Consider the following 21,251-nt stretch of genomic DNA (forward strand, 5'->3'; position numbering starts at 1 on the left):
CATTTCATTCATAAAAATACATAAAGGATTAGAAAGCGTTGGGGCAGCACCAGTGAGAGCTAGCTGTCTTTGAATAATTTAAATTTGTTCCTAAAGGCAAAAATAAAAGAAAATTTTTAAAAGTAATTTACAGAACAGATTCTATTTCATGATTTTGCCCATGTCTGCTGCTATGAAAATAGTACAAACAGAAATACAAATATCCACTCTGCATCAAGTTAGGTTCTTTCTCAAGGGGTACAGGCAGTACACCTCGGTTTGTGTAAGGCTTCTGAGGCTGGAGCTGATAATCCCTAAAGGTATTCCTGGACCTTTTCACCATGAAGATAGATAAAGCCCTTCTTCATTCACTAACGACACTGGCAAGGGTTCCTATGCACCTTGACTTTAATGCTAACAGTTTCTAGGCTTTCTGACTTGACATGCAACATGCAGAGAGAGGAAGAAACCAACTGGTCCAGGGCCACCTGCCACTGACAACTCTAGGTAACCATCTTGCAAACTGCCCACCTCTATCATAACTGGTCTCTGAAAGAAAGCAGAAATACTTCCTAAATACCAGCACAAACAACCTAAAGTGCAGCCTCTCCTAGTGGTGAAGCAGTAGAACAACCTCTGTGTACAATATTGGCCCATGAAATCGTCCTGTGGGTGAAGCCACACCTTCCATCTCTCAGTCCCTTGTTACTTTCTAACAAACCTGGATACCCCTGAGAAGACCTCAACAAGTTCATAGGTCTGCCCTGAAAACACGCTCCCTTGTCTAGAGATTACTCTGAAGAACTTCAATTCAATGTTAAAAAAATAAGAACTAGAGTCTCAATCTCAAATCCCTGGGGAATACTAGAAGCCAGCTGTGGTGTATATCAGCTGTTTAGGGCCCCCTTGGCGAGCTGATGGGGGGCCTCCAGAAATCTACCGTTCTGGCTGTTACTTCCCCTTTTTCTTTCCTTGCCTTCTCTTGAGGAAGACTTCAGTTATTTCCATAGCAATTTGTTAAAATGTCTTAGATGATCACATTTTTGAGCAGCATATACATTTTTAGAATATATTTTTCCTTCATTTTGAAAAATTTCTCCAATAATAAAGAAAGGGCAATAATTTTAAAAATTTACTTCTATAAAATAATGATTATCATGCTTTGTACAAAACATCACATTTACTAGACAGTAATCATCCCAGAATCACTGTCCAAACCAATAAATGGGGAATATGGGCACATAAGACAGATCACACACAGTTTTAAAATAATTTTTAGAGCCAGAATTGTTAAGTTGGGCAGAAAAGCAGTAAATCAATCGTTATATGGACACATGAAAATTATATGCAAACAAGGAAATGAGCATGTGTTTAAAATAAGTCAGGTTAGATTTAATCAGGCGCTACGATGAATAGAAATTGATTATATTCCATTTAATTCCAAATTTCTCCTTTATTGTGAAAATTTAATAACTGTTACAGCTTCCAGATGAGGGACAAGACAGACAGACAGATGGGGACAACCAAACAGGGGAGATGGGTAAAGGGGTAAAGGTGGGGTGCCCGATGATTAACAAGACGACTGATTTTAGAACATACTATTTAAAAAGACTCAGACTGGCAGTGTCCAAAGATAATTGTTCACTTGCATGTGTAACCTAGAACCTCTCTAAATGTTTAGTGCATCTCATCTGGTTCTAAAGAGTATACTTAAAACCCATTTTGAAACAAAATCAAATAAAACAACTTCCACAGATTCCCTTTCAGGGATGTGCTGTTTTTAGAGTCACATCCTTCCTTCAGTGCTGGCATATAAACCCCCCAAAAAGCGCAGCGGAATTCCCTCTCATCACGACCAGAAAAGGGTGGGGGCTGGGATATGGGAGAGCAGCAAAAAAATTGTTACTTTTCTTTCACTAAAGATATTCTTCTGAGAACTTCCATTGTCCCTTAGGAGAAAGGAATGGAACATGGAAAGTAGTTCCTGAAGCTATCACTGCCTTCTGATGACAAGAAGATCATAACTGCTAACACCTACAGAGATTACGTTCTTGTATTATATAGCACCTACTTTGCTCATGAGACAGTGAACTTCTAAGCAAGCTATGAAACAGAGTGAGTAAAAATTACTCATGGCACTTATGTATGTTAAAAGACTTTAAAATGCCTTCCCCAGATTCTGTTCCTCAGTGCCCCTGTGAGGTAGGTGTCTGATGGGGAAAACCTGAGGCACAGAGGGGTTAGTCTGCTCTCCTCTCACTCCAGAGGCCCAGCCAGCCGAAGGACCAGGAGTCCCGGCTCAGCTCTCTGAGCGTGACTCACCTGCTTCTCAGAAGGCTCATTTAAGTTACACAACAAATACAGCAGAGGAAGTTTTTCTTTTCAAACATTTTAACTAGTGAGCTATTTCTCATTCTCACTTTGAATGTAAGAGATCTAAAATAAAACCTAATATAAACTAACAAAACAAAAGGTCAATATTGCCTAACAGTCTGTGTCGAGGTACAGCCTATTTTGCACTGGTGATTGAAAAAGCATATGATTCAAGTAGAAATAGTAGCAGGTGGTCTGGTGTTTGGTTACTCAAGCCGGGCTGAGTAACGTGTCCCTTACAGACACCATTGTTGTACTTTGTAAGAACCTCTTTGGCCTGACACAAGGGAATAAAACTCCACCCGGGTTTCATGGAAAACCATCTTGAAAGACACTCGAGACAGGGCCAGCCCTGCCCGGAAAGGGTACTCTCAGCCACATGATGTGTGTGTATTCTTGAGTTCATGCAGAACTCTTTGCAGCCAGTCATGAAGGTGACAGCCTCCTGCTATAAAGCTCACAGGACAGGTCACACTATACACAGGGGGCAATACGCAGGCACATGCACTAGCACCATGCCACAAAAGTGAAAGAAGAGGACAAGCGCATCTTACAGTCCCACCTGGTACACCATCTGCAGAAACTCCCTCTGGCAAGAGGAAAACCAACAACAAGGTCCCCTATTTCTTCCCATAACATGGAGAGGGGTGAAGACACAGCATTCACTGGAGCATGCCACCCACCCGGATTTCACTCTTACATAAATGTGCAGCCTTCTTATATCCTACAGATATTAAGAGACAGCAAAGTACATTCCTCGATCAAGAGAGAGTGGTGTAGAGTGAAACTTAAAGGTCAGTTACAAGGTGCGGATGAAGGGCTCGAGGCAATTTATACTGCTACTCTTAGATACAAGTTCATGAGTACTCAGGGCACTAGGTTCTAGAAATGAGATCATTCTTCCTGAGGAGGCTTTCTCCTTCACCATGCTATAGTGTCTGTGGAGTCAATTCAATTCATACCATGCTCCCCAATTCAAGATCTTATATTTGGTTTGAGTGTATGCAGTAGACCGTGATACCAAATTAGATGCATGGACCATGCTCTGTACAACTTTTGCTGTGATATTAATGCAAATACCCACCACCCTCTCAAGCCCTGTTTTCCCTTCAGGACCTCTTCTCCCAGAGGGCCCGAGCCTGGTTCTATGCCCTGCACATGCTGGACCAGAGGGATCACTCCAATTTAGAGTTACACTGGGACACTAGGATAAGCATAGCAGCAACTCATGCATTGTATTTCTAAAACCAAAGCTCAAGTGAGGCTGAGCCAGTCACTGTGCAAGATGAACCAGCAGGACATTCTCACCTCGAATGAAAATCTGATTTATATGGCGAGTGAAAACCTGCTGGTAATCCACTTTGGGCTTTCTCTTTTTCTTATGGGACGGGCCCCTGGAAAGGGTGGTAGCCCTGGAAAAGGTACCCCCTGCACTGGACCCTTCTGTCCGTGTAGTCCTCCCTGACAGCTCTGACCTGGACTCCTCCCTTGCAGACGCCTGCAAGGAAGAAGGGACGGAGCGGGAACGCCTGCGTGAACTCCGGTCGGTGTCTCCTCTTCCCCACACGGAAGCCACCTTCCATGTGGATGTCTGGGAGTATCTGGAGAGAGTGGAGTCTTCAACTGCAGACTTAGAATCTGTTTCCTTCTTGGAGGAATCTTGCAGTTTTAGTCGATCAAAGAGCTGCAAGGAAAGCAATGACAAGTATTAGCCTTCTCTTCAGTTTTCAACATCTCTTTTTTTCGATATACAAAGGACAGACTAGATTCCTTAATCATGCTCTGTAGACTGTCTGCTTTGCAATTTTAAAAAAGTTAGTAACAAATTTTCTATTTCTAGTCATAACTCAGATAAAACAGTAAGTATGTCAAGAGAAAAAGTACCCATTTTTTCTGTGGTATAAAACTGAAAGACATTCAGACCCGATGAGGTAACTTGTTGCTCAAACAATGTGCAAGTAAGAAATACGGATTCAGTTTTTACTCACTGGATGCATGAGAAGAGACTAATGAAGATCTTGGTCCAAGCATGCCTGGTTGACAGCAATAAGGCTCTACTGCTGGGAAATCCTGGTCCCTAGGCTCAGTGATCTTAATTCCTAAGCTTGAAAGCACACTGGGTACTCAAAGTCAGGGGAAATGGCTTACCCTGGTGAGAGTCAACGAAGAATCCCGTTCATATGCTTTGCCTAGAACAGGTTTTCGGTAGGTCTCATCCACATCAGTAAGTGCCTGGAGAAAAAGAGACCAAAGGAAGGAAAAATATGGTATCATTCAAAATATTATTTTTATAGCTTTCAGGACAAAATTTAAATGGCAGAATACTATCTAATTATACCAGTCTAAACTTAACAGGTGACTCAGCTCTTGGGCAGGAACAAATGGTAATACATGGTCCCCTCTGAATAGGAACGCCAAGCTGTTACGACCATGTAAGATGGGGTTCTCCTATGGTAAGGGGCCACTGCAAATGTAGGGTGGAGGCTCTTAAATTTCAGGGAGGATGAATAATCCAGGAAGCTTATTAACACATTACTGACCAGAGATGCATTAACACCACAGGCATTAGTTTCTGCAAAAATCCTCTGGTCAATAATGTGGCAAAATATAAATCTAAGGCTATTCTGATTCTGTACATCTGGGATGAAGCCCAGGAACTTTCTGTTTTAACCAGAAACACCATGATTAGAATGCAGGACAGCCTCAGACCACACTTTAAGAACACTACTGCTGATTTTCCCTTTTCAGTCTCTCTGCTTTATGACAGCAATGAAGAGACTAGCCAGGGTAATACACAGAAATGCCGCTGAATTCTTGTTGATGAGAGATCAACCTTACAGGACAGCCATTAGGATGAAATGAGATCATGGATGAGAAATGACTTTGAAAAGTGTGAATCATCTTACAAACATAAGCTGACAGTATTGTTATTGCCACCACTGTCAAATATATTCTCTTAAATCTCTCCCTTCAAAGGTAAACTTACAATAATAAAACATTTTCCCCCTACATTTTAGAAATGAGAAAACTGAGGCTCAGAGAAATTACTTTGCCTCGAGTTACACAGCTACCAAATGTTAAGCTAGGATTTGAATCCAAGTTTTATGACTCCATACAGTTTAAAACATAGTCTCAGAAGCCAGAAAAGATAAAGTTACAGTCCCTTTCACTTACTAAGAGTGTGATTTTTGGGACCAACCTTCCAGCCTCAGTTACTTCATTTGTGAAATAAAACAGTGATAGACTTACAACTCATTTACTGAGTTATTATATATAAAGTCCTTTGTACAGGATCTGGCATATAGCAAGTGCTTAATAAGTATTAGCAACTACTACTATAATCAAGGAGCATGCACAGAGGAAGATAAAGCACAAAGAGAAGAAAAACTGGCGATGGCAGATCATATGGAAAGAAACACTAGAAAGGCCCGGTGGCTCCTACTCTAACGGTCTCGTATCGTAGTTGTGCTGTGTGTCCTTTTTCTCTTCCAAATGTCTGTCTAGTAAATAGACAGTAAGCCTTTAGAAGACTGAGGGCGCATGGTACACTCCTTCATAAGCAAACACCATGCAAAGTGTCTGGCTTATTAATATGGCTGCTTCCCCTTTATCCTCATCTCTCTTTCCAAACGTTGCAGTTTAAATTCCTTTCTGAAATTTCTGTACCTAGCAATATGCCCAGCCAAAGTAGGAAGTCAATAAATATTTTTAAACAAATGAAAAATAACCAGTAAGAAATCAATATAAAATTACTAAAAGAAGAAATAAGTAATTATCCCTTAAGGCTAGATTTCTCAACCCTGGCACTAGTAACATTCTGGACCAGATTATTCTCTGTTGTTGGCAGGATATTCTGTGGATTGTAGGGTGCGCAGCAGCAGCCCTGGCCTCTACCGACTAGGTGCCAGTGGTACTCTGTCCCACAGTCGTGACAATCAAAAAATGACATTGCCAAATGCTCCTGGGAAGGAGGCATAGGTAAAATCATCCCAGGTAAAAGCCACTGCCTTTAGGGAAAACAATAAAATGAACTTTTCTGTTGTTGTCCAAGAGAGTTCAAAGATTCTAGGGCTTCCGGGAAGTTATTCTGGAGGTTTTGCTGAATAAAGTCCTTGAGATATATAAAAGATTTAATCCTTAGGAGGTGCTCCAGTTCGTTGAGGAAGGCTTAATTACCATATTCCAGAACTTGTCAAATGCAACGAGGAAGCCTGTACAGACGCCCCGAAGTCCCTTGAAAGTGCGGATGTGAACATTCACCTTCACCCCCTCCCGGATACAACGATGGAGTTCACCCAGAGGGCTGCCTTCGTGCACTGAAACAAGAAGAACCATCAGCACAGAATGAATACTTGCTCTCATTCCCAGAATTAACAACCAAGACCACCCAGCCATCTCCAGCAACACAAGGCAACATGGTATGGTACTGGCGACCACACCACAGGAGCAGAAGGCCCAGTGGGCAGCACGGCAAGTGGAGGCACAGTACACTGAGATGAGACAAGATTCCCCGGAACATGGATAAACCCCCTGCGGGGCTACCATCCAAATGTTTCACTACCTCCATATGCTATTTCTATGATGTCTCTGATTCTAAGAGGCAGCATCATTTAAAAACTTTTGGGGGCAAAAAAACACTATACTAAATGTGCACATCAGCAGCTAGATTCTTCTCAGTTCTCTGCCTTGTATAACAACCTTTTTCAGGATAAATCTCATGAACTGCATATCCAGCTTGAGCCTTCCAAAGAACCAAGAACTTTGGTCATAGGTTTAAAGGAAATGAACCGTGTGACTCGTCCACCCTGAAACACATGCAATCTCGTCTGAGAGAGAATGGCTTTTTGGCCCTCTCGGTCTAAGCTACATCACGCAGAAGCCCGTGCTCTGAGGCCACTAGCGTTTCAGTGAACATTATTTTCACATGAGGAAGAGGAGGCCTGGTTGTATTCCAGGCCTCACTGATGTAAAGGCACCTGCTGAGTACCTGACTCCAGTGAAATTGCCGATAAGCATCATATGAAAAGAGGAGTATGACAGTTCATGTAAAGAATGTTGGGACTATAATCTGCAGCCTTTATTATGATGGATTCTTTTTTTTTTTTCAGAGCTTGAAAGCAAGGCTGAGTTTTATTTTTATTATTTCATGTTAATTTAGCCATCACAGTATGGTGACTGTACTACATAAAACCTCCCTAAAGAAAACTGCACATGCATGCACACACACACACACACACACACACACACACACTCTCACATTTACACAATCTCACTCTTCCCCTCAAGTCTGAAAGGCACAGTTCTTTGGAAGTTATTGTCATTGATAGTAAACAAACAAAAATATATGTCTTATTTTTAGTATAAGCATAAAATAGAACAAGTGTCTTGCACTTCAATTTGGATACCTAAGGTGGTTACTCTTAACCTCCTTACCCCTCACTCATGAACTGGCTTATAAATGATGGCAGGGATAAGTTAATAAAAGAAGATACTCTTGGATTAAGTGACTTTGTAGATGAGAAATAGGAGGTTGTCAGATTGAAGATTCAGCAAGAAGGTAGACTGTCAGAAACAGTGACCTTAGAAAGGAACACGAGAACCTTGGCCTGACCTTCACCATCCATCCCTCCTCTAGCCATATTTTAAAATTCTCTGAACCTCTGACATACTAAGGTATGTGTATATACACATATCCGGATATGTGTTACAGATGGTGTCAAATCAAGCACTGTAAACATTTAGGTCATTATAACTAGTTGTGTGAACTTGGTGAGCAACTTTTTCTCTACAAGTCCAAGTTTCCCCATTCATAAGATGAGGTTAGACTACGTAACTTCTAGTTTCATGTAATGAATAAGTTCCAATAATTAAATTTCTTAGAAACTGGTCACAATGCCTAGATTACTCTACTTGCCTTCCACATTCACTCCTCTTTCCCACCATACACATATGTTCCACAAAGGCTGGAAAGGCCACTCTTTTTCTAACTTGGAAGAAAACAGGGGCATTACTCCCCACGCACCCCCAAATCAGGGAGAAAGGACAAGCATGTACCTTAACAAAAATCTCTTATTCTAATTAAACAAATGGTAAACTCAGGTTTTCAACCTTCATATCTGTACCTTTGATTTTTTTTTTCTTCCAAAGATTTAACAAGGTATAATTCCAGGGAATATTTCTCTCATGTGATCAAAAATACAACACTGGCACACCACCTATCAGAGCAAAATCCCAAGAGATAAAAAAAGTTCCAAATTCAGAATCACAAGGCACATTTTGAATCTCTTCTCAGCAGTATTTGTGACAAACTCCAAATGGATATGAGCCAGGCTTCTAAAACTATATCTATGCCTTATCTTTGAAGCAAAGTTATTCTTCCAAATCCCACTCTCCACTGCCATTACCCTTGGGCCACATCCTTCCAAATTCAGGTCATTTTTTTTTTTTTAATTTTATTTTTAAACTTTACATAACTGTATTAGTTTTGCCAAATATCAAAATGAATCCGCCACAGGTATACATGTGTTCCCCATCCTGAACCCTCCTCCCTCATCCCTCCCCATTCCATCCCTCTGGGTCGTCCCAGTGCACCAGCCCCAAGCATCCAGTATTGTGCATCGAACCTGGACTGGCAACTCATTTCATACATGATATTTTACATGTTTCAATGCCATTCTCCCAAATCTTCCCACCCTCTCCCTCTCCCACAGAGTCCATAAGACTGGTCTATACATCAGTGTCTCTTTTGCTGTCTCGTACACAGGGTTATTGTTACCATCTTTCTAAATTCCATATATATGCGTTAGTATAGTGGATTGGTGTTTTTCTTTCTGGCTTACTTCACTCTGTATAATAGGCTCCAGTTTCATCCACCTCATTAGAACTGATTCAAATGTATTCTTTTTAATGGCTGAATAATACTCCATTGTGTATATGTACCACAGCTTTCTTATCCATTCATCTGCTGATGGACATCTACGTTGCTTCCATGTCCTGGCTATTATAAACAGTGCTGCAATGAACATTGGGGTACTCGTGTCTCTTTCCCTTCTGGTTTCCTCAGTGTGTATGCCCAGCAGTGGGCATTTTTAACCCCACTCTTTTATTTTTCCCTTTGGAGAAGGCAACAGCAACCCACTCCAGTACTCTTGCCTGGAAAATCCCATGGACGGGGGAGCCTGGTAGACTGCAGTCCATGAGGTCGTGAAGAGTCAAACACGACTGAGTGACTTCACTTTCACTTTCATGCATTGGAGAAGGAAATGGCAACCGACTCCAGTATTCTTGCCTGGAGAATCCCAGGGACGGGGGAGCCTGGTGGGCTGCCATCTATGGGGTTGCAGAGTTGGACACGACTGAAGCGACTTAGCAGCAGCAGAATAGCCAATACTAAGTCCAGAAAAGAGATTCTCAATAACTAAGACCTGACCTTTCTTTTCTGTTTCCACAACCAACAATACAGTGTAGAGCCTCATCATACTATTGGTTCACTTCAAGAGTCTCCAAGCTCCTCTCCTTCACATCAGCAGCAGCAGCAGCATCACTGTCACCAATATTATCCCCAATTACTGAGCCCTCAGTATGGGCCAGGCCCTATGATAAGTTTAACTTTACATGTTATTTTATTTTTTTTTTTGCCACACAGCATGTGAGATCTTAGTTCCTGATCAGGGTTTGAACCTGCATCCCCTGCATTGGAAGTACAGCATCTTAACCACTAGATCACTGGGGAACTCCTTGATTTGTATCTTGAATGTGGTGATGAATTCACAACCTTTTTACTCACCTGAGGAGTGAATTTTGCTATATGTAATTTAGCATATATTATATGCTTATTTAGCACATATTACATGCTCAACAGCCTTATTTTTAAATAATTACTGTTATCGTCAAGCATGCCCTTTCTTAACCTCAAGACCTAAAGCTGACTTCTGTATCAATTCTTTTTTGGAAAAAACCTAATCCTCATCCCTGCTTCTATACTTTTTTTTGCTTCCTGAAGGTCATCAATTTTTTGTGATATCTACTCATCTCTACCATGTACATCCAACTGTTTCCAGTGGTAGGATTAAACTTTTCAATGCCTAGAGCACATTTTGAGACTTTGAGTCCAGGCATACATTTAATTGTGGAAAGTTGATAAAGCTGGCCTTCACACTCTTTCATCCTAAAAATATGGCAAAGTTCTCCACCAGTAAAGCCAAAACCACTCACCACATAGAAATACTTCTTTTGTCTTGAAAATCTTGGCAGCAAAGCAATACTTGGCAAAATGGAAATAAATGTTACAATCTGAGACTTGGAGGGCATTTCAAAGATCTGACAGTGGCAAAAACTACGGGCAAAATAAGCTCCCCCAAACTGCTCTTAATTTAGGCACACGCATAATCTGTGTCACTGCTGGGCAAGCAAACTGGAGTAAACCCTAGCTTAGGCGGTGATGCTCTGGCACTGGAATCACAAAGGCACCCCTAACAGCACTCAGTTTTTTAGGATGTTGCTCTCTTAACACACTTCTAGGAAATAAACAAAATATTCCTTTACGTAGCAAAACCCTCCATTCCAAAGGCAGTGATTTAATAATGCCACAATTTAGTTATCAGGATACAGATGCTCTGAATGGCTAAGTAGGTCATTGTGTTCATGGGGCAGATGTCAGAACTGCTTGCCAGATGACAAAGATATGACCCTGGGCTGTTTCTATTCCGTTTATACAAGACCTAACTCACATTTAGCAATCTCTGCTATTTACAGCTTTACTCTAAGGAACTATTAGGAGGCTGCAAGAAATCCCATCGTGCCATTTACACCTTCAGAACTCAAAATAACCTGTGCATATGGTAATAGGAGCCTGACAGACAAGAGTCCCTGCGCTCAGCCCTGCAGCAAGGCTGTAAAAGTGTCTGCCCTTTAGTGACCTTCTGTGCCTGCTGCATTCCAGTGAACACATGTATGTCAAGACCCTGCAGCCCTTTCTGCTTACAGCACTGAGAACGAGCTGTCACTTAATGTGCAGAGGGCATGAGATTATGTCCCCTGTGCTATCTGAACAATTTCCTCATACTGCGTCCCATCACCCACAAATCTCACTGACCGAACCACTCTCCCTCCCCTAATACTGGCTGTGCCCTCCCTCCTCTCACCATGCATGGCCCCAAGACTTCATCACCCTCTGCAAACCTTCCCCATGTTGTCCCGTTTCCAGGCTCACCACCTCTCCAGAATCCCCCGGCCACCCCCCACCCCCCAATCACTCCTGCAGATCGATTTCAGCAGGTTCCTCATCACCTCTGTGGTCACTTCTGTGGCCCCCATCACCTTTACGCATGTTATCCAAGCAGACCCTACCCAGGGCTACTTATTCCCTCCACAGCCTTGCCACTCTTCCCTCACTGCCCATACAGACCCTGAATTCCTCAAGCTGACCCTCCCCACGGTCGCTGGTTATCTCTTCAGCCTTCACCAAGACCTTCCCCCTGATACACACACAGGTCCGCGCCAAGCGGCTGTCACCAGGGACACGCCTGCAGGGCCGCCGCCTTCCGGACAGCCGGCCCGGTCCCCGCCCGCCCGCGGGACTCACAGGGCATTCTCGTGAGCACGTTGCGCGGCGCCTTCCTGCTCCGACCCGGACCCCGCCGCCGCGCGTCGGCGGCCTCGTCCCCTTCCTCTTTGGCCACCATGAGGCGGCGGAGGCGCTGGATGCGCTCGGGGTCCGGGGCGGGGGCGTCCGGGCGGCGGCGGGTCCTGCCCGAGGGCCCGGCGGCCGCAGCGGGGCCCCCTGAGCCAGCGGCCGCGCCCCGCGCCCGTCCGCGCCCGCCGCTCCGTAACCCGGTCCTGAGGAAGCTCTCATACTCGGCCACGTTGTTGAAGCAGGGCGCGTTGGGGTAGGGAATGGGAGGCAGGCGGGGCGCATACAGGGCCAGCAGCGGGTCGAAGCTGTCAGAGCTGACATCCAGCCGCGGGCTGGGCGGCCGCGCGGGGCTCCCAGCGCCAGCCGACCTCGCCCCCCGCTCCCGCTCCTCCATGTTTGAAAGGCCCGCAAGCCGAGGCCGATGGGAAGACGGCGCGGGGCCGCCAGAGGGCGTCACTGCGCAGCCGCGGCGCGGGATGTCTCACTGTGCCCGGGCGGCCGCCAGGGGGCAGCGTCTGCCTGCGCTCTGCGCCGCCAGGGGTGTGGTGCGCGGCAGCTACTAGCCCGGGGCTCGGAGCGTATCAGCGTGCGGGGGAAGAGGTTCATTTGTGTTAACGCAGCGTTTTCCCATCAATATCATTATCACTTTAGGTGTTTGCTGATAGTCCAGATTCCCTGGGGATGGAGGCTGGGCCCGTCAGCTTGATAAGCTCCCCAGGTGTTTCTCGATTCTCTGGAATTGTGTTCTACTAGTAGCTTGAGCTGGCGGGAAGCCTATCCCTTCTCCAGCGGATCTTCCCAACCCAGGAATCCAACGGGGTCTCCTGCATTGTAGGCGGATTCTTTACCAACTGAGCTATCAGGGAAGCCGAGGAAGAGGGCAAGGAATGTCCCAATTTGCTCTTATGCTGAGCATCACTGGAGTTCACACGCCTGGGCTCCAACTATTTAGCTTCTCTGAGCTTTACATTCTCTTGAGATACGAACAGTTCAGTTCAGTCACTTAGTCATGTCTGACTCTGCTAGAAACTGTTTCAAGGAACTGTCTGAAGAGCTAAAGATATGCATATGGGGCGTAATAAATGCTATAGGAATATTAAGTGAACAATGAAAGTGAAGGATGATGAGTGGACCCTACTGCATTTCTTACACCTAGGCAAAAAGAAATTTACACGAACACCAGAAAGATGCTAGTATTAAAGAAAATTCACCATCACTGATCTTTTAAGTATTGCTAAGCACCTGGAGGAAAGGAGGATCCAGCTGGGATGGCATATTTATAAAACCTGGCTGTACTTTAGAGCCTCTGTTTAGCAGAACCTTTTTTGTTTCTTGATGTTAAAATAATAGTCTACATCAAAGGTCCAGATACTCCCCCTTCTGACAGCATTACTTAATTCAATAGGTATTACAGCATAAATATTAAACCCAGGATATTCCTCCGCTCAAAACCACCCTCCCCAAGACAAACCTCACTCCTGCCAACTGCTGGCAATTCAACCAGCAAGCACATGTCCTATCTTATAACAAAATCAAGTGATACCTTTGTAGTATCACATAACACCCAGAGAAAACAACTTTCTTGGGTGGCTGTCTTAAAAATTTGTACAAACACCTACTTCCTTGTTTTGATATAGAATGCTTTAATTTGTTTACCATTATGTTTGCCAATCAAGAGCTACATTCTTACTGCCTTACTTGGCCTATCTAGATGTACAAGTCTAGGTTTTGGTATAGACTAGTTACCCGAAGTGTGGTATATTGACTACACCCATCAAAAGTCTTTTAATCTCAAACTCTTCATGGGGAGAGAGCTTGGAACTGGCATTTTAAAAGAGCATTTCAAGTAAATTTTTGTATCCAGAAGTCTGTGAACCACCACTGTGATGAAGGGATATGAGCCTGGCTTATGTAAGGACGTTCACACATGAAAGTTGGACTCATATACTGAATGTGTATGAAAAAAAAGAAAAAAGAAAAATTAGGCCAAGGGAGTTGAAACCTTTATTTTTTTTCTTTTCAAAGAAATTTTATCAATTACCAACTGTAAGCCATGTCTCCTATTCCCATGGAGTGAGAACAGGGAGGGAAAAAAAGGCGTCAACAGATGGGGTGTCAATTAGTGAGATGAGACCAGCCATCGCTCTTTCAAAAATACATTTTCTTGGCTGTAAATTCTACAGTTTAAGACCAGGCACTGTGATGTGGGCTTTTAATTAATTCTTTATAGAGCCAAATTAATCTTTTCCCTCTAAAATATGAAATGAACATAAAAGGAAATGTGAGTTTTCTACCACCTCCCCTTCGGAGGCCACGAGCAACATGCAGTTCCTGTGGTTCCTCGCCCAACTCCACGTCAGCAGGTAGAACAATTAGGGCTCCTCTACTACCTGTGACCCAAAGATGAGTGTTGGTCCCTCTGCTCTCCAAGTCAAATGCCATTGTTTTATTATACAGAGGCTACCTGAGAATCTTTTTCAGGAAGTCCAACAGGAAGGTGACTTTCAAAACTGAAGTGCCAAGACGACAGTATCTTCCTCCTGGCTCATTCAATCTCACCTTTTCCTTCTCCCATATAGACATGTAACTCTCTTTCTCCTGAGAAAGAGTAAGCAGCCTTGTGATCACCGCCCCTGGTGAGATAAGGGTCATGCTGACAACTCCACAAAATCAGTGCACGCAATATTTATGAAGGACACCCAAGCTACAACTCGTTAGTTCAGCGCAGGTTGCCAACTTGGACAATGGCACAAAGCCCTGAGTTTGCCCTGGAATTCCTGCATTCAGAGGCACTGGGAAGGCATCAACCTATACTAGTTCCAGGTCTGCCAAAGACGAATGCAATTAGGTGGGTGGGAAAGGTGAGGTGACCGGGGTCACTGGATTCTGTGGTAAAGAAAGAGCAGGCGATAGTAAAGTTTGGGCTCATCTTCCAGCAGAGGTGAAAAAAGCTTGACAGGTTTTTTTAAGACCCATGCCACAATCTAAAAATGATTCATCTACAAGGCATAACATAGTTCTTGCTTCATAAAAAGAGTACCACAATTTTTTTTTTTAAATATACTTCTACCAAAGGAACCACGTTTGAACACTGCAAAAAAGGTGTTCCACTTAAAGCAGAACAAGATACACCACCCACATCCACCCCTTTTCTCTCCGCTCCCCTCCCAACCAGAGGCATGTCACTCCCAGGAGACTTCTGCATGGCACAGAGGCTAGGGCCAGCAAAGGCCAGGAGACTTGGGGGCCGAGATGGTTAAGCACGCCAGGACTGAAAAGCAAAGGGTCAGCTGTCTTCATCCAGGATCTCTGGATGTTCCTTCCAGAAAGCATCCCCAATGATATTGCAGTGCAAGGGCACCACCACAGTCCTGGTCCGGGTCACCGCCATCTTTTTTCCTTCCATTTCTGCTGGCAGCTTAACTTCTTTTGTTGTGATTTCCTCCACCTATAGGTAAAGTTAAAATATTGACATTGTTAACTAGAGAGTGGCTTTGGGACAGAAGACGGAGAAGTGGGCTATATATTTGGTTGGACAAAACATCCATTTGGGTTTTTCGAACAACCCAAATAAACTTTTAGCCAACCCAGACAAATATATATTTTCAGACAGATACATATCTTACTATACCTGAATTTCTTTACAACTAAAAACACACTTTTTAAACAGTTATGCTGCTCTATTCTGAGAGGAGATCTTAGGAACACAGAAGGGACTCTTTGTTCCTTGTTAGCAATAACCATAGAATTAAAGATATTTCTGCTTTCCCACCTGCTGGTCCAAAGAACAAATACTTAAAAAATACTAATAAAAGTTGCCAGTGAGATCCTGAGCTCTTAGAATACTTACTCCCTTAATACTTAAAAACATTCATTTCAGAAAAAAATACTTTAGATGGAAGGAAATAAATTTAGAGACATCATTATGCCCAGGAGCTGGATCAGAGAGAAAATATTGGTAGAATTAAGGATTTAGATGAAAGGAGACAGAATATTAAGTTAACTATGACTGTCTAGAGAATCTCTCCAACATTCTGTAAGGGACAGAACCTTCACATACAACATCAGTTCCTCAAATTATATTCTCATGGGATGGGTGGGCCATTTAATGGTCCAGTGTGGGATTTTTTTAAATGTTCTTTGAATGCAAAAATTCTCTAATCGGCACTATACCTGTTAAAGGGGTTTGATTCGATTTGGGGAGAGCTTATGACACACAAAAATAAATTCTAAAATTCTGCAATTCTCCTTATAGAAGGGGGGAGTCCAGATCACAAACTTGAATGATGAACTGACAAAGCAAGCATCCATAGTAATAATCTATAGCATCTCGTTTTGGAAAGGGGCTAATCTGTGCTAATGACTGGAGTCACATAAGCACGCAGGCAGCAGGCAAGACAAAGCGTGGGTTGGGCACAGGCTTTCTTTCTGACCTTCGTTTTCCCTTAGACATAACAGCATTACCTTCTGCCATATCAACACAGTCCCCTTCCTATACATCAGTGGCTCATTATTGTAGTTGATGTTGAATTCAGAAAATAAAATCTCATTCTTGTCTGCTGCAAGAGTTCCCTGAAGAAATAAAAACAAATATAAAAAGCTTTGTAGGTCTTTTCTCTCCCCTAGCCCCACCTATCCATTCCACTCTCTATCTAAACTTCTAGCAACAAATCAAGAAGTGGAAGCATTTCCTCAAACATCGTATAGGTATTTATGAATTTTAAGAGTAGTTCAAATCTTATTTAAATACAAAAGTCCATGAAGTTCTCTTCTGTAGCAAGTAACTGGCTTCACCAATCACTACTGTGATGGAGTGAGAGGCACTAATAGTTAAGAGTACTGATTCTGTACTGGATAGTTTGTATGTTTTATTAGACCCTCATAACCATCTCCATTTTAGAGATGAGCGCTCAGAAGCTTAGAAAGATTATATAAATTTTCCAAGGCCAACGGTGCTCTTACACTTAAGAATAAGAATCAAAATCCAAATTCAGCGCTTCCAAACTCTGGCTACATCTACCAGTCTTCCTATTATTGCTACCCATCTTTATCACTGTTGTTAATAATGACAACCGTTTACTGAGTCATTATAATGTACCAGGCATTGTATTAGGAGTTATTACAACACATCTCATTTCACAGTTTACCTGCAAGTAGCATCTAATAATAAAAGTATTTATTAGTTACTTACAGCGTGCTTTGTACTAGTCTATGTGTGTTTTACATGCATCATGCCACTTAAAATTCTCACTATAAACCTGTAAGGTAGGAACTATTATTTTCCACATTTTACCTATGAAAAACTAAGGCAGAGAGGTAAAATTAAACAAAAACATCTGAGTACAGTTATTTGACTCCCCAGGGTCTGAGGTCTTAATGATATACAAGAGTCCTAACCCCAAACTCCAGGTCCCCGGCAACCAGGTGGAGCTGACAGAAAAGACGAGCATGTGCCCTGTATAGAGGGCAGCCAATATGCAGCTCCAGCCAAGCATTACCATGTGGGAGTGTAGAGCCACTAATTCCATTTTCCAGCAGAGGACACTGAGGTTCAGGGAGTGGTTAACAGCTTACCCACAGTCACAAAGCAAGCAAGCAGCAGACCTGCTACTAGTGTGATCTTTGTAACTTTTCAAAACAAAGCTGTAAAAACTTAAGAGCTTAAAAAGAAGGCAAAATGTCATGAGAGATCATAAACTGTCCCCCCTGAAGTCTTAATGCAGTAAGATCTATATACCTGTAATCTCTCTTGGGCTTGTAATGGTGTTAAGCCAGCCTGCTGCACAAGTGCCCAGAACACGGTATTATAAAGATTATTGATGTGACCTGTAAGGAAAACAGAGTAACACTGTGTAGGGATGTAGAATCTTTTTTTAATATTCACCCTTCAAAGAGTACTGGAGCCCAATTTCTCTCCTCTTTAAAGTAGAGAAACCTCAGAAACATTTAGTTACCTGCCAAAAGTCACACACAGGGAACATACAGGGAAGCAGTGAAGCAGAAAAATTTTCTAACAGTTTTATCCTGTCGTTTCAGCTGTGCTTCACACAAGTCTGTTAACTTGTGCATTAGGCTAAGGAATACTTTCAAAGTTATTTGATTTGTATTATTCCCACCTCTTTTCCAATTCTTCTGGAAAAATCAAGACACATCAAATGAGTAAAAGTCTCACAAATATTTCATCATGTAAGGCAGGGTCACAACTCAAATGCCCACTAAAGCCAGCATGAACCTAAGTTCCCCAGAGGAACAACAGAGAAGTAGAGGCACGCTGGCGCCTGTGTATATGCACATGTGTATGCATGTGTGTGTGTGTGTATAAAGACAGAAGTCACTATACAGGGTCTGACCAATACTAAGTGGAAATACAGACTTAGTATTGCCAGATTGTCTGATTTAAAAAAAAAAAAAAAAAGCTAAAAATAAGGAATATTTCCATAAAAATACCCAATTTTTCAAGTATTTTCAACTAATTTTAAAAACCTGAAACACTGCATTCCAAACAAAATACACATGCTGCTGCTGCTGCTGCTAAGTTGCTTCAGTCGTGTCCGACTCCGTGCGACCCCAAAGACGGCAGCCCACCAGACTCCTCCGTCCCTGGGATTCTCCAGGCAAGAACACTGGAGTGGGGTGCCATTGCCTTCTCCGAAATACACATGAGCCAAAACTATTTCCGAGCATCACCTCTAATATAACGAATTAGTGATGTAACTATCAATACATTTGTTTATTTGGTTTCACTTACAATCTGCTTGCCGCCAGCTGAGATAGTCCTTTAGAGTCTGGTTGCTAGGATACACTATGACTCTTCCATCAAAGCCTGGGGGATACAGAAGGGGCTGGTCCTCAAAGTAATCCCGCCAATAAAACACATAGCTGGAGGCGAACTGGGAAACCACGTGAGTCATAAACTTACTTGCAGAAGGCAGGTTGGGTGGAGCAAGAAAAAAGAAAATACATGGTATTAATTCAACGCCATGACAGGGTCTGTGGGTGCAACACAGTGATAACACAAACTGTCTGGAGAGCCAAGAGATAATATAAATTGAGTCAAGAAAAACTATTTTAATATTTCAGTTTTATATTTAAAATGCAGCCTGCCTCTCTTTCTAGTCTTATAACGTAGTTCACTATTATCAAATGTTTTTCTATAGGATGTGATGTGAATTGATGGTTCAAGAGGATTTTCTTAGAGTCTTGGGAGGAGGGACACCACTGTTTTAAAACACACCAATTCATTACATGACCTGCTTTCTGTGCAAGTTTCAACATACCGCCAAATTAAATTTGAGATTTGTCTAATTTGTACTGAGATCCTCCTTACTTAAACGTTTAGTTTCTGTTTCTATTTTCATGTTCAGCTTAGAAGCTAAGGTGATGTGAAATGGAAGAAGTATACAGAATGCCCAAATAACAGATGGAAGTACAACAGTCAACTTCTATACATATTATCAGTGTATCAATGTGTGTGTGTGTGTATATATACATATATAGACATACATACACACACACACACATTCTGCAGTTGCCAATACTATAGTCTGCAAGTTTATGATTAAGATAGTGAAAGTCATTCAGTCCTGTTCAATTCTTTGCGACCTCATGGACTATATAGTACAAGGAATTCTCCAGGCCAGAATACTGGAGTGGTAGCCTTTCCCTTCTCCAGGGGATCTTCCCAACCCAGGTATTGAACCTAGGTCTCGCGCATTGCAGGCAGATTCTTTACCAGCTGAGCCACCAGCGAAGCCCAAGCAGAAGCCAGATGCTGGTAGGAAATTTTCTGAAGGAGCTAGGCCACAGAATTACCTGGCTCTTCTTTTAAACCAATTGCTTTTTCGCTTGAACACAAAGCTGTATTCATCACTCTGTCCATATGCAATCACAATATCCTCCAGTTCATTCATTACAGTTTGGGCACATTTGGTCATTAGATGAAGAGCACGGCTGTCATTAGGTTTTATAAAGCTGTGTTTCTCAGCAAACCTTCAAATGGGAAAAAGAAAAGGGAAAAGGGCATGGCTGCAAGAGACCTTGTCATTAATACACAGATTAAACAGGCTGTTCATAAAGGAAAACATTGTAATAGTGCTGTGAGTCCAAACATTCCAGGAGCCACAACCCAATCCATTTCGTTAAGAACTCCAGTTTTTTCTTTTTAGCTCTGACCAACTGAGAAAAAGGAACATATATACTAATCCTCCATTCCCTTTTCTGTGAAATGGGGATAAATTTACTTCATAGGATTGTCCTGCAGGTTAGAGGGAGGTAACAAACATAACTACGCCTGCCTCCTTGGACTGCTCAATAAATTTTAACTACAGTAATCATTACCAAAGTACCATTTTTAAGAAATTCCCATCTTTCTGTTACTTTGTTTTTTGACTTTTCCTCTCCTGAATCCAGTCCATGTGCCCTGTTACTTATAATGAAACAAGAATATGCTCTGTATAGCGTTGTCCACAGCAAGCCCTAAACAGGCCGCTGAACAGCAAGACCTCAAAGACACCTAACAACCAGTTTGGCCATCGGTTGAAGAGCTGAAATAATGCGCCCAAGAGTGACTTCTTCCGCCAAAGCCTTGCTAATGGACACCTCAGGCCAGCTCCTCACCAGTGGAGCACCCTGTCTCATTTTTAACTATCCAGACTACTCGCGTTCAAGCCAGTTGTAGCCAGCACATAGTGTGATGCTTAAGGCCGCGCAGGCATTGGCTGCCGCGTTACCACGGTAACCACGGGCTGCTGCGCAGGGGCCGCGTTCAACGGAAACGCCTGCGAAGCACGCACCCCGGGCCGAGCTCGCTCACCGATGGAAATTCCTGCCGTCCAGCCGTACCACCACCCAGCAGTGGGGCAGGCATGTGTCGTCAGCCTCGAAGTCCCGCACGTACTCGAATTTGCTCTTTGCCATGGTCGCTCCCAATTTCAAGCACCGTCTCAGAGTGACGGAAGTAGCAGCCAAGCAATCGCGAACTTTCAATGTGCCAGCAACCCACATTTCCCCCAAGGTAGGGAAAAGAACAGAGAGCTCCGCCCCGGAAGTTCCTGTGTTTTCTCGTGGTCGCTCTAGCCATTGTGGAGGCCAGCATCTCGCTTGCCTCTCCTTGTAGTTCGTAATGTACTTCCGGGCCTGGAAGGAGGGTTCCAGTCTTCCCTTAGCACTATTCCTGATTGCTACCATATGTCCTGTCGGTCTGCTACAACTCATTCTCACGAAATTTAAAAAAAAAATTCATTTCTGGCCAAGTTTTAAGGTTTAA

General features: G+C 43.0%; 2 protein-coding genes across 4 annotated transcripts; both read right to left on the reverse strand.

Moving 5' to 3' along the window:
• Positions 1-1,096: 1,096 nt before the first annotated feature.
• On the reverse strand, positions 1,097-12,577 carry LSM11 (LSM11, U7 small nuclear RNA associated). Its single transcript, XM_025292327.3, has 4 exons — positions 11,936-12,577; positions 6,529-6,668; positions 4,501-4,584; positions 1,097-4,036 (listed from the first exon to the last, which is right to left on the reverse strand). The coding sequence occupies exons 1-4, from the start codon at positions 12,378-12,380 to the stop codon at positions 3,626-3,628; spliced, it is 1,080 nt and encodes a 359-aa protein (XP_025148112.2). The 5' UTR covers positions 12,381-12,577; the 3' UTR covers positions 1,097-3,625.
• A 1,390-nt stretch (positions 12,578-13,967) lies between these two features.
• Positions 13,968-21,033, reverse strand: THG1L (tRNA-histidine guanylyltransferase 1 like). Of its 3 annotated transcripts, XM_006058555.4 has the most exons (6): positions 20,799-21,033; positions 19,799-19,975; positions 18,735-18,904; positions 17,724-17,812; positions 16,451-16,558; positions 13,968-15,434 (listed from the first exon to the last, which is right to left on the reverse strand). In XM_006058555.4, exons 1-6 carry the CDS (start codon positions 20,987-20,989, stop codon positions 15,273-15,275), a joined length of 897 nt encoding a protein of 298 aa, XP_006058617.2. In that variant the 5' UTR covers positions 20,990-21,033; the 3' UTR covers positions 13,968-15,272. The 3 variants fall into 3 exon arrangements, with proteins under 3 accessions (XP_006058617.2, XP_025148110.1, XP_025148111.1); XM_025292325.3 differs by lacking the exon at positions 20,799-21,033 and having other exon boundaries at positions 18,735-18,900; positions 19,799-19,938; XM_025292326.3 differs by lacking the exon at positions 20,799-21,033 and having other exon boundaries at positions 18,735-18,809; positions 19,799-19,865.
• Positions 21,034-21,251: the final 218 nt, after the last annotated feature.

The sequence above is a fragment of the Bubalus bubalis genome, chromosome 9 (assembly GCF_019923935.1).
Source record: "Bubalus bubalis isolate 160015118507 breed Murrah chromosome 9, NDDB_SH_1, whole genome shotgun sequence".
Classification (NCBI taxonomy): Eukaryota; Metazoa; Chordata; class Mammalia; order Artiodactyla; family Bovidae; genus Bubalus; species Bubalus bubalis.

Coding starts and splice junctions, on each gene's coding strand:
- LSM11 (XM_025292327.3), bottom strand. CDS start 12,380: ATGGAGGAGCGGGAGCGGGGGGCGAGGTCGGCTGGCGCTGGGAGCCCC. Junction 4,585..6,528: donor TTGACAAGTTCTGGAATATG/GTAATTAAGCCT, acceptor CTTTTTCTCCAG/GCACTTACTGATGTGGATGA. Junction 4,037..4,500: donor CTTCGTTGACTCTCACCAGG/GTAAGCCATTTC, acceptor CTTTCCTTGCAG/CTCTTTGATCGACTAAAACT.
- THG1L (XM_006058555.4), bottom strand. CDS start 20,989: ATGTGGGTTGCTGGCACATTGAAAGTTCGCGATTGCTTGGCTGCTACT. Junction 17,813..18,734: donor CAGCTGGCGGCAAGCAGATT/GTAAGTGAAACC, acceptor TTTTCCTTACAG/GTCACATCAATAATCTTTAT. Junction 15,435..16,450: donor CTGTGTTGATATGGCAGAAG/GTAATGCTGTTA, acceptor CTTTACCTATAG/GTGGAGGAAATCACAACAAA.